Source organism: Haemaphysalis longicornis, unplaced genomic scaffold (genome assembly GCF_048455015.1).
Source record: "Haemaphysalis longicornis isolate Haplotype H1 unplaced genomic scaffold, Haemaphysalis longicornis Haplotype H1 scaffold_3, whole genome shotgun sequence".
Taxonomy (NCBI): Eukaryota; Metazoa; Arthropoda; class Arachnida; order Ixodida; family Ixodidae; genus Haemaphysalis; species Haemaphysalis longicornis.
In genome coordinates this window covers 77,662,855-77,675,941 of record NW_027526335.1, presented here as the reverse complement: position 1 = coordinate 77,675,941, position 13,087 = coordinate 77,662,855, and the positions used below count along the sequence as shown (strand labels likewise).

Below are 13,087 nucleotides of genomic sequence, written 5' to 3'. Positions count from 1 at the left end.
AAGTTGGTGAGTCATGACATCGAATGCTTTAGAGAAATCTAGGAATATGCAATCTGTTACAGTTTTCTTATCTATGGCTGCAAAAAAGGAAATCAATCAATCAATCAATGTGCTTTTGGTGCTGCAGTGGCTTTTCATGACCACTAGCGCCATCTATGTGCACCATCTGCTATGGCGAGTCTGTATACGATGTATGCATAACATTTTCAAGCGAACTGATGCTACCATTCATACATGTCAACACTTAGTGCACGGGTAGCCCCAAGCAGATTTAAGGAAAGACACAAGTACGCAAACAAAAATTTCAGTGTTCTTGAATTTAAAAAAATCACGGCGGGTTGGTTTTAACGAAAAAAAAATAAATAACAGCTGGTACCGAAAAAAGGCTATGTAAAAATTAAAAAAAAAATCAAGATTAAGAGTGCTTCTGCCTCGCGCGGACGCGAGCTGTGCCAAACACAACCAAAACAAAAGAAACAGCGCTGTCTGGCGCTATGCCCCCACTCTGGCTATTCCCCAATAGAGTTTTATCCTGAGCTGTTTTATCTGTTTTCTATAACTATGAAGTTTTCGCGGACGCAGGAAGTGCACATATATATCTTAGTTCGCGCTCGCGTCTCTAAGCGCACCAATGACGACGGCTTGGTTTATGATAAAGAGACCAAGTTTCACAGGATGAGCGTTCCACGAAGTAGTTTACGTGGTACCTTTCTTGCCTTGTGTCGCAACGAAAAGAAAAGCATTGAGGTAAAAAATCTGGGACCGCTTGCGCTCGTTCGAGGGCGAGCTGAATGGTTAATAGCGTAGCCACAGTCAGCAACGCAGGCGACCCTCTCGTTCAATAATGCGGGTCAGCACGATGCTGCCGCCTTTATCGTGGCGTTTTATTTATTTTTTGACGTCAAATGCAGCATGCTCGAAATGTAAGCAGAGCCTATAGGATCGTTAACAAAGCTGAAATGTTATGTCGTGTGGCAGCCCGAAAATATCTATCCAGAGCAGGAAGCTGCCATTTGCCTCAGCAGTGACTCTATAATGAGTTGCTTCCTGAAACGACACGCGCGCAGGCTTGAACGCTTATAACTTTTTTTTTCTTTTTCCTCTATTTGCGTACTCTCACTTCAGCGTGTCCATAGTTTGCCGTTGACGAGTGCAAGTATTTTTTATACTGTTTGTAATAAGTTTTCTGTCAATTTCTGCGTTACTTCATCTTTATGCTGAGCGAAAATGTTATTATCAAAAACAGTGTTGTTAAAACATATTTTATGTTTTTTGTATAAGCTGTCAAGCTGCGAATGCGGGGCCTGCATGCGGTTCGTCAAGCTGACGTTTCGTCGGCCCTTTCTGCACGTCTCCTGCGTCTCGCATTTTGCTCGATGCGAATTTATAACGCAAAAGCACCAGGTAACTGTCGGTCGAAAATCCGGTATCCATATGGTGCGCAAAATTTTGTTTACGTAAATACGTACGCAGGATGCACTGGGACGGGCACTTGTCTCTACAAAACCGTCTCTACAGAATGCACTGTTAAGTTCAGGTTCAGTTCAGGCCGTTTTTCACACCCAAGCCCACTCATTTCGCGTCGTATACACGAACATGTTCGCCCAATATCACCACGAACGCCGACAGTTCCCTCCACCGCACGCAACAACGTCTATCAAGAGCCGTCGCGACCGCCTTTCGCCGGCTTCATACAAGCTCCTATCCCCACGTCACTCTCATCCATGCCATCAAAGCTCGAGAACTCTGGTTGACTAAAGGTAAACATACCAAAGTGTGTGGCTTTCGACTTAGGAAAGTGGGTTAGAGACATGTAGTACTGAGTACAGCAGGATAAATCTGAGCGTGGTAATACGGTGAGGAGCGAAGCACGTTTGGCGTGCATGTACGGCCATCAGCAAAAGACTACGGACCACAAAAAACGGCAATTTTGGGTTATTTCGCTTCCAGTAGCAGCCCACGAAATGTGGTATGCATGTGAGATGTCGTATAATTACTAAAGTATTGCAAAAATACCGCACATAGTACCCCGAGATGCCGTGCGGCAGAGAAGTTACCCAAAATTGCTGCTTTCGTGGTCCGCAAACTTGTGCTCCTCACGGTACGTGCGAGATGGGCGATTGCCCGAAACCTCTTCGTCAAAGTAACCGGAATAAGAAGACAACGTCGGTATGGCGACCGGACACCATAACTTCGGAAAGGGAAATGAATATATGCTAAGGCGAGGGGAGAGACAAGGTGGAGAGAGGGAGAGAGAGAACTTCATTTGCTCGAAAGGACTAAAGCGTGAAGACTTCAGCCGCTGGAGTCACGAACTCCTTCTAGAGCTGGGGGTCCGAGCGGCTCAAAGCCTAATGGCAGGGAATTGGCCCTCTGCATAAGATCACTTTTGGTGTTAGCCAGCGGCCCTTTCACCGCAGCGGAGGCAGAGTGGGGATGGGTAGAGCGAAGGGTGAATGTGATGGAGCACTGCTCTACAGGGTAGAAATTCCGTCTGTAGTTGACGCCACCGGCGTCCCTCCTCCAGAGTGGACGCATGCCCACTACTAGACTCGTGCCACTGTAGGCGCCACGCAATTATCGGGCGCGGAATAAACGCGATTCCTTGTACACGACCCTTGTTCGAACAAATTTCATCGGTGCGCTGTGTGCGGCGATGAAGTCTAAACTGTATACATCAGTGGTTCTTAAATTGGGGCCCACGGACCTCTATCGGCCCGTGGAAGCACTTCATAGGTTCCGCGAGTGCCTCCGCGACACTTTCATTTTTTTCTTAGTGTCAAAAATTTGCCGCCAAAGCAAAAAAAGTGGCTTTGCTGCATTGCGCGTACGTTTGATTTCTCCGTGTAGCGTGTACTTTAAAGTTGGCTTTCTCGCTCAACATAGCAATTGCGCGAGAAAGCTGGACACACAAAACAGCTGGTGTGTGGGCAACTTGTGCTGCAAGGGTAAATTCTTTGTCAACATGGCATGTATGAACATATTTCGTCGTGGGGTCCCTCATGACTTTACCAAGCCCAAAGGGTAAGTTTTAAACAGAGCTCGAGGACACGGACGATAGCAGAGGAGACGGAAGAGAAATGGGAATAGAAAGCCAGATAGGGAGCATCCTTTCAAACATCAAAGGGCATGTCTGATGATCCAAACGCCTCGCTTCTGTATTTGTGTTCATTGCTTCCGTAATGTTTCACCTCTTAGCTTGATTGATAAAAGAAATTTTGTAACCTCGGCAAAGTATGCATCCTTTATTATTTTATCAAGAACAGCTTTTTAAAGGAGTGAGTATGCCGCGAAATTATGATCCTCTACGTTGTTCTTGCCTCTAAGCAAGGAGTCTAAACGTTTTTCACTCCAATGACATCGTTTTACGATGGGATTATTCCGCACCATTTCTTTCCCCAGGCACCTGAGTGCCGCAACAACCTTCCCCACAACACCGCTGTGGTCACCCACCCACCAATGTTTGTAGAAAATGTAACCAGCCGTCTTTCCATCCGAAAACACGGGCCGCGGATTTCGCACCGCTTAAGAGGCCCGTTGGGTGGTTCCCGGGAAAATAAAATAAAATGAAGCAAATGTAGTTCAGCCGCTTACAGAAAAGAAAATTACCCGTCTTTGTTGAAGTGCTTTAAAGGCAAAAGCCTAGCAATTATCGGGGCGTTTTACTGCTGCATCGTGTTTGCGACTTTCTTCGCTTTCATTTCTTCGTATTTTGGCGCCAGTTACTTCGGCAGTCAAACTGGCCGCTCATCACGCGACAGCTTTTTTTCAAAATCTGAGCTCTCCGTGACTGGCGTGCACCTGTTTTACTTACGGGCCGTCACAAGGTCCAAAGCGTGTTTTGAGCGAAGCTTATATTACTCCAAGAACAAGCTTAAGAAACTCCTGGTAGCGTTCCTCTAACCATCAAGCTCAGCCAAGGTCAAGCAAGCGCCTCGTGCAGTTTCGCGGCTCCGACGGCAGTGCCACCGACGGAACCGATTCGTGGCCTCGCGAGGACAGCGCGTTTCGTTTGTAGGGACAGAGAAACACTTCGAGAAACACTTTGAGGGACGAATTCAGAACGTTACGCCTACGAAGCTGCGTTTCACGTCCATTCCTATGCTTTAGATTTGTCAATTTGGAACTGCGTGCGACTTTGGTGGGGATTGCGCGCTAGTTGCTCACACCCCGGGATGTTCGTTTCCCAACACCTCGCGCCAGCGGGGGCCATTTTGGTACCACTCGTGTTGAGGGTGACGACGGTCACTTTTCGCGTTCGATTGGCTTAATAAAATGCGGCTGTACACATTCTTTCCTTCAAGACTTCAAGAGACACGCAGGCTTAAAGAACACGGTCTCAGGCCTCCCGATTGCTCATATAGCCAACGCTCTGTACAAGGCAACACGACCGCGCATCGTGCGACAGCGCCCATCGTGCGACGCAGATCATTCTGCGCCGGCATTCTGCGATCCAGGTGCCCTTACCGAGTGTGTTTGATATCGCGCGTGCCTGTGCTCTTCATTTAATTAGTTTTCGCCCTTGAGGCTGTCAAGTCGGGCTGTTTCTCTTTTTTCGTTTTGCGCTTTGCAAACCGTCGCAGTATCCGTTGGCCGCAGGTAAAGCTGCTGCTGCTCATCCGTCTTCCAGTACGTGTCAAAACACAGCCGCAACGTTTGCTTGTCCTTGTCCGCTGTGGAGATTTCAGCGTGTTTTGTTTAGCTGCCGTCTGACGCGTGCATGGGCGGCGCCAATTTCTTGAATGGGCGCGTCTTTGTCGGGCGACGCAGGCTTGGGCTTCCTGGAGCTGGTCGATCCGCTGCGGCGCGCTGGTGACGACGAGCTCTTCATCCAGTGCCACGTGTTCGAGACGACCCGTGAGGCCGACGACGAGCACGCGCTCAGCTTGGGCCTCACCGCCTCGGGCAACCACTACGAGGCCTTCGGCGCCGTTATGAACAAGGTGCGCTCCCCCTTCCCTTCCCTCACCCTCCTCTCCTGACACCCTCACGTGTTTGTGGCGCACTTTCATAAAAAAAAAGAAAAAGAAATTGTGAGGCTGTTCAAAACATCGCCTCAGTGATGTCACTAAATAGGCTCGACATTTCGCATCTGAAAAAAAAAAAAAAGAAATGTGTAAAGTCGTCTTTGTGGCAGCTGTAGATGGGTTCGTGGCGCAGTTTTATAATTCACACGGCAAACCGCATACGGGCAAAGCTAAGGGGCGACCCGCAGTAGGGACTTTCGAAAAGAAGCCTGTAAAAGAAAACAAACTAAATTGCCCATTGTTCTGTTCCCTACCCACGTTACTGCCATAAAATACGCAATCGGTGTTTTTTTTTTCCTCCGTTAGATTCTGCACCAGGAGGGCCGACTTTTATTTTTGGTCAATTTATATCCTCCGTGGCGAAAAAAAGTGTAGTGCGACGTTGTCAACTTGTCCCAATCAGTGAGTTCTCAACATTGCCTAATTGCCTTACCATGTAACGGTGTAGAAGCAGGTAATTCTCTGCTTTCTTGGACTCGTAACCCGTTTTAAAGTCGTCTTTCTTGAACCCCCACACCCAACCAATTTGCTGACGTCGGTTTATGACGACATATTTAAAAGTCTGCAGTGGGGCGGATCTCTAGCGTGTTTAACGACCTAACAACTTGTCCGTTGAAGGGGACATGAAGACAAATACAAGTTTGATTCATTAAAGAGATTCCTTTGTCCCGATAACGACAATACCATTAATCCAGATATTAAAGAAAACATACGAATAAATGGCGACTTTTGGCCTAGCCGCTTTCCAGCAATTTCTCCATGACGTCACTTAGTCTTGGTTGTGCGATTGGCGGCCGTCCACCTAAGCCAACCCCAGACACACGACTGCTGAATGATGACGCGCACTTCACACACGAATTGTTTTTAGTGCTGGCCCATATTACGTCACTGTGGCACGATAATTTGAAATTTGAAAGTTTTTCAATATTTCTTGCGTTTTTTCTTTTTGCTGGAAACGTGTTGGAATAGAGTGGAGTAAGTCATCAAAGGCTAGCTATTTCAAACAGAACAAAGCTGTATACAGTCTTCATGCCCCCTTAAACAAACCTGTCCGTAAACAAAGTGTAATATTGTCATGATAAGTGGTAAGCGTGCATAGTGGTGCGTGCTAGTGTCCACTGCTTGTTCTTGTGATTAACCATTAAATGGGAATAAATACATTTTCATGCGACAGCTTGAAAACGCATTGCACACAACTGTGACGTCATCACGGTAATTTGTGTGGCGTACGCATAAGGCGCATGGTGTTCTCCCCTCTGCTGCCCCTTACATGTAAACAGACACCAGGCTGCCAGTTAATTAACAGGTGTGGATTACGACTTAAACAGCACAATGCAGCCACAAATAAAATTTGCACAAGCTCGCTTTATTTTGACGCCGAGGACAAAAACACGTTTCGCGCAGCGACAGGGAAAGCATGGTAACGTTTAGAGAATTTATATCTACTCTTTCGCGTACGCTCCTTTGCATATTGAAATAGTTATAATACAGTTCGAATACAGCGCAAGTCATTGTGGTAAAGTCGGTACGGCAAGTTCTGTAGGACGCCTGGTAGCCAACACGTTATTTCAGAAAATGCTCAGTGACCTTATGTCGCGTTTCAGAAGATACTTGGTATTATTGGCGCCGTAACTTAACAGCGTAATCATCGGATGTGCAAGTGTTTTTGTATTTTTGTCTTTATCGACGTCTTTGGTTATGTTTTGCAAACGTTTTGAAGCTGAAACTATACTATACAGGGGACACTTTTGTCGGGAGGCGATGATATAACGGTGAAAGGTTGTCCGAGTTGATACCGCGTGGTAGGAAGTGGCAGCGCACGAGACAGCACAAGATGGAGACACACACCTTTTTTCTGGCCTGGCGTTGTCGTCTTGTGTTGAGCGTAACCGACAGGCGCCGTTCGTGCGATGATTGACAATAATGATACCTCCTTCGTAGGTTCAATTTCAACACGAAAGTGTTTTATTTCGGGATACACAAAGATTTCATTGGCGTCATACCCGTCATGGAAATGACGCCAGTACAACGAAGCAAGCTGCCTGTAAAGGGTCCACCACTGCACATCGGGTCTTCTTGTGGGAAAGCAACCTTTGGTACTAAAGAGTACGTTATACTTATGGTTGTTCGTTTTCGGGTTTTATACTTTAACCGAAAGTGGTTGATGCCGAAATACACCAAGATTTCACTGATATCTTATCTGTTATGGAAATGACGCCAGTACACCTTTGCCGAAGCGACCCGCCAGCATGACGTCGCTCCCCAAGCACACCCACAAGACAGCCGCCGACCCGCAAATCATGCTCAGCTGCAGATTTCGCTGCACATTTCGCTTTCGTGTTTTTCCGATTCCTATGACAGAGGAATCAACCGCAGTTTCTTTTTTTTTTAGTTATACAGAAAGCGCAAAAACGGCGCTTTCCTCGCGTTTATAGAGCTCAGAGTTTTGAGCGCTGCGTTCGAGCGTGCGTTAGCATTGAGGACACGCTTGAGCAATTGCTTTTTTTTTTAAGCAGTGTCAGCCACATAATATAACAGGTACCAACCAGAGTGCTTTTACCTTGACTCCTCCGCCGCTGGCGCGCAATTTTTGAATTCAAGTAAATCGCTAATTCGAAACCACCGTAGATTAGCCATATCTTACTCGTTTTCCCCCCACCTACCTCCACCTCAGCCATTTCGCTTACACTGCAAGGGTATTATTCAGCTCTATCTGTCGACTTGTTCACACTAATGCGGCAAGTTATTTTTTTTTTGTTTTTGATTTAGCTTTACAAGCGTTTTTGACGGGACCGGAAGCTTGCATAGGAGATTCAAGGCAGATTGTAAACAGATGCGAAACTCGTACATATCGGAACCGTTTGTGCTCCTGTTCGCTGTAAACTGGGCATTATGACTCCTTTTCTTAATTCCCGGCACTAACATTGTGCCGCGCAAACGTACTGGTTTGCAAACCATGCTCAAAATTGTGGTGCCACGCGGCGAAGGCGTCGTTACGGGAGGCTCCGCGTATCTGCGCAGAACGTGCTTCGCGTCGCCCGCACCTGTGTCAGTGCCGGGACAAAAAAAAAGGCACACACGTTGTTTTTGCATCGTATGCGCGTTGGTCTACGCTAATCATCGTAATTAGCCGAGCGAAAGTGAAGGCATAGTTAACAGTTTACCCTGAGGCAACACTTCCCCTCGTCTTGCTTTTGTAAATGCGATGACGAGTACAAAGCCAGCGGATCCCATTATCTAGATGACCTTCAGTGTGACGTCACTGCAGCCTTTCTCGGTAGCCCGTCTCCTCTGTTTACTTTTTCACCTGTCCAAATGTGCGTCGCCGGACTGGAAAAATTCCATTTACTTCGGTGCGAGCTAGAATGCCCATCAGCCGGCTGACGGGAGTGACGGCGGCGAGCAAAACCGCAGAGTTCACGGAGCGTGTGCGGGCGGTAGCGCGAGGCTGGTGTCGTTAAATGAAAACAAGTGAGGAATGTTAGTGCCTGTCTGGCTGGTTTTAACTTGAGGGCGCCCAAAAGTTTCCAACGAACGCGACGTCTTGGGCGGTTCAAAAAATGACGACCGAAAACTCGATAGGCTTGCTAGGCGTACTATGGTTATATCAAGCCAGCAATGTCCGATAGAGAGAGAGGAAGAAAAAGAAAAAAAGTGTTACTCAAAACCGAAGAGGTCACACTTTTTCTTTTTTCCCCTGGACCAGACTTTGTGTGTGCGTGCGTGCGTGCGTGCGTGCGTGCGTGTGTGCGTGCGTGCGTGTGTGTGCGTGTGCGCCCGCCCGCGCCCGCGCCCCCGCCCGCCCCTCTCTGTCTATCCCTCTATCTCTATCCTACTCCTCTATCCTCTGTCTCCGGTGTCCACCCCTGGGGGAGACAATTTACGCCTGCTGGTGGTCTTTCCTTTCCTTTTCCTTGACAATAAATTCATTCATTCATTCAACTAGTGGTAGGGCTTACTACTTGTGGTAGGCGTGAACAAAGTGCAATGAAAGAGCAAAAGAAAAATCAGAGCCCTTCCACACTGCGAAGAGGAAAGTGTAGCGAAGCTGGTGCTCTGGTGGGATTTTCTATGTTGAGCTTTAGCTGCATTGAGGATTTTCTATGTTTAACTAATAAGGACAGTTGCGCGATTGCTACGTCACAGGCAAGGGACACACACGATTGGTGGGTAGAGACAATGACGTCTCTAGTGCTCCGCACAAGTTGCCAGAGGGAGCGAGACGCTGCGCGTGGCGAGGAATAGAACCACACGACTCGGGGAAAGAGGCGGTGGTGGTGGGGCTGTAACCATAGCATGGCCATTTACAAAGGGGAGAAAGAGAGAGAGAGAGAGAGCGGATTGAGCGTATACTAAATAAAAAAATATCCACGTAAATATACGCTCAGTACACTTTCTCTCTCTCTCCTTTGTAAATGGTTATGCTTCACTGTGCAACACACTGAGTGGGAAATCCGGCTTACAAAGACCTAGCTTGCACCGATGTCTTTAAAGTCGGCTTCACCTTAAGCACAAATGCATTGCTGCGAAGACATCTTCCTTGGAGCAATATAAACCGCATTATATCAAAATAGGAGGCCCTAGGACCTTACTCTCAATTTTTACGATTTTTTTTTTACATACACTCAAAAGTGTTGGTTTATACGTCCGGTCTGTTAAATCCTAGACAAACAGCTTCGCTGTAAAAGAATCCTGCTTTCAAGGCGAAAGCCTGGCGAAGCTAAACAGGCTTCTTTACTGCTGCATCGTATTTGCTTCTGTTTTGCTTTCTTTGCTTGATCTTTTGGGCGAATTACTTTGACAGGCATGCGCTGGTGACACATCACGCCACATCCTCCTGGAATCACAGCTCTCTGCGCCTGTGAAGCGGCGGTTATTTTCTTGACCGTACAACAAAAACGAGTTTTTTTTTTTTTTTTTTTCGCAGAATGGGATACCAAAAACATTCTCCCCAAAACGCGTGTGATCCGATGGGAATTGAACCCGGTGATAGCGCAGTGGAAGCGCTATCAATTGAATTGATAGCGCTTCCACTGCGCTATCACCGCACGTTGCTAGCGGTTGCTGCTGTGAGGCCTTTATTCACAAACGGGGAGGTTCCTGGCCATATGGGAAGACAGGAGACGTAGGGAAAAAGGTCGTCGTTGTTCTTGTCTTCGTGGTGCATACCCTCTTGGGTGATTGGCCAGGAATCGGGAGCTTGGAGGGGCCAATGCGCCCGCTTCACGAAATTCACAAAACTGTGAATTGGAAACCTAAAAATTGGCCCAGCTTGCACTAGTGCCGCAGTGCTGGAGAAACAGCAGAGCTGGCGGCCCCTCTCCCTTCGTCGGCGGTTGCACCTCACATTTATTTCTGAACTTGCCGCAGTAAATTCTCAATGACTGGCAGGCCCGGATCGTTTCGTCCCCACGCTTTCACATCCCTCCCGAAGTGGGCCGCGTTGGCCCGCGGCCAAGTCTAAAGCCAACGCCCGCGCTACGAACCCAAAAAAGAATGCTGTGCTGCCGGATTGGGATGATAGCTCAGTCGGATAGACGCCGCGTTCATAACGCGAGGGACCCAGGTTTGATTCCGACCACGGGGAGCGTTTTAAGTGCAGACAACTTTTTATGTTTCCGCCTTGTCGTCGTAGCTCGTTCGCTGTCACGCTGTCGAGCCATCGCCGCAATTAGGCGGCGTAGCGACGTAACGGACCCAAACAGAGCCCCCCACGACGTAGCGGCGTAACGGTCCCAAAAAAGAGGCTTCGCAAAGCAAGCGGTTTATATAGTCATAACCGTTCGAAACTCCTGAATCGCTGGCGCTTGTCATACATTTCTTCGTTGTTTAGCGCAAAGACCACTGCGGGTACATTTGAGGCAAAATCTGTGTAAATAACCGGCAGCCACCGCGTCCATTTAAAGTTCATTTAACAAGACACCTTAGGAAACAGTGCGAAAAACTTGGACAGAGTGAGGGCAAACAGACACGAGCGCTGTTGACAAGCTACGTGCAGTACTGTGGAGGCTACATTGTTGTCTACAGTCCGCCACTGAGGGCGCCAACCTTACCGCGAAGGAAGCGACAAAGGGCGCCGGGGCTATGCGGTACCCCCTGCCGGGAGGGTAGAAAATATCCTTTCAAGGCTCCCTTCACGGTTAGGCGTGCTCAGTGAGCGGACTGTTGATAACAATGCAGCATTTGCACTGCTGCAGGCAGCTTGTGGTTGGTTTTGATGATACTAAGCGAAAAAAGTGGCCGCCGAAAATGACGCGTCCCAGACTACGCAGTAAGGCTACGGCACGTGCGAGGTGAAAGCAAGCACAAAAAGAACACAACTCCCGTTCGTGCTGTTCCATGCAGGGGGCGCGCGAGCACTGCGAAGACGGGAAATTTGAATTGCGTTGGACAAACCTTTGCTCAGTTCATCAAGAGAGGAATGAGACAGAGGGGAAGAGCGTGAGGGGTGGTAGCAATGAGCGGATAACGGCACCACAGCCTCTATGGCGAAACACTGCTTTGCACTTCCGACAGATTTTACGTTAAGTGGAGCGCCCTTAATTTTTTTCTTTCCAATTGGCTGCACACTACTTTTTTTTTCTTGAGGCTTCGAGGTTTTTTTGTGTGACGGACGGAAAAGGCTCGACCTAACAGCTCGCAAAACAGGGCGTGCCGCGCGACACCTGAACATAGAGGGAAAGAAGCCGGTCGAAGTAATTTGCGCAAACAAAGAAACGAAAGCGAAGACACAACAACGATGTAGTTGTAAAGGAGTCGTTAAAAAAATTCCCCGCATTTCCCCGAGGGGAAGAATGTGAAAGAGCGAATGCACGAGTTGAATTTGCGCGGTTCGGTAATGTTCGCGAAAGAGAGATCACACACACACACACAACTACAAAGAAAGAAAGATGCATTTATTCACAGACACCTATTTGTGTTGTCGTTGTACTTGATTGCTAGAGCGGATCTCAGCTTTGAAATTTCGTGTCAGTACTCCTTTAAGCGGGTGCATTAGCCCTTCTCACGCCCGATTCCTGGCCAATCCCCCACGTGGGTATGTGCCATGTCAGCAGGAACAACAACAAGAATGAGCCATGGGGACGCGGCCAGGCAGCGCGCGCCCATCTCCCCCCGTTGCTAGGGAAGACGAGGAGCGCGCACACCCGCAGCTGTTGCTATGCGGACTACGGCGGCGGACGATTCAGGTTCGCTTAAGAAGTGCATTCGCACTTAAAAGTATCGCCAGGCTTTTGCCTGGAAAGCACGTAAGCAGACTGAAGTGCCCGAAGAAGAGGAGGGGGAGGAAACTTCTTTTTTGAGCAAAAAGGGTGGGGGAATACGACAGTGGTCAACCTCCGAAGTCCAGGAGGCCGCGGGCCTGTGCCGAATCTAGGGCTCGTTGCAGCAGGGCTTGTTATCGCTCCGGTGCCGAGCTGGGCAGCGCAGACTCCCGCTGCCAATGGGGAGCTAGGGAAGAAGATGGGATCGGGTGGTGGGGGCATTTAGTGAGGGGAGTGTCGCAGAGCGGACAGTTATGGGGCAAGATGGTTGGGGAGATATGCGATATGATTGAGAGGTTGTAGAAGGTTCCCGTTTGCAGTGTGCGATAGATATGTACGCTTGCTAGTTTGTTAGTGTGTGATGGGGTGGAGGGTATGTTCTTTGCGTGTGAGAATGATGCGATAAACGCCCAGTGGAGTAGGGTTGGTGGTTATGTAGTCGGTGCCTCTCGTGGCTCCTTGTCCTGATGGGTGGACCGCCCGGGTGTAAGGCTCTCGGGCCGCCGCAAGGGCCGCTTCATCACCGACAAGGCCGGAGTGTCCTAAGGCCCAGATAGTTCTGATTTGGGGGATTTTTTTTTGTGTGTGTGTCTGTAAGAGAAAAGAGTTGGTATAGCCGATTCCTTTTGATCGGGTATGTGCCATTCCCGGAGGGGCGTGATTATCACCGTCATCGCCTACGGCTTAGGCTCGGCTCGGCTGCAGGCAGCGGTGCGCGCGGCCTCGCGGAGGCCACACAGAGTGGAGGAGGGGGCGAGGCCAGCTCGGTGCCTCCGGCGGACCCCTGAGCGCCGGCTG

At 48.8% G+C, this 13,087-nt stretch overlaps 1 protein-coding gene across 4 annotated transcripts in view; it reads left to right on the top strand.

Annotated features, from left to right (window-relative positions):
* LOC144174682 (inverted formin-2-like) overlaps nt 1–13,087 on the top strand; it is a 95,193-nt gene that overhangs the window by 52,735 nt on the left and 29,371 nt on the right. For all 4 annotated transcript variants that reach the window (XM_077703484.1, XM_077703485.1, XM_077703486.1 and 1 more), the window contains exon 3: nt 4,771–4,943. In XM_077703484.1, the coding sequence (XP_077559610.1) occupies nt 4,771–4,943 (173 nt within the window). The remainder of the gene's footprint in view (nt 1–4,770; nt 4,944–13,087) is intronic.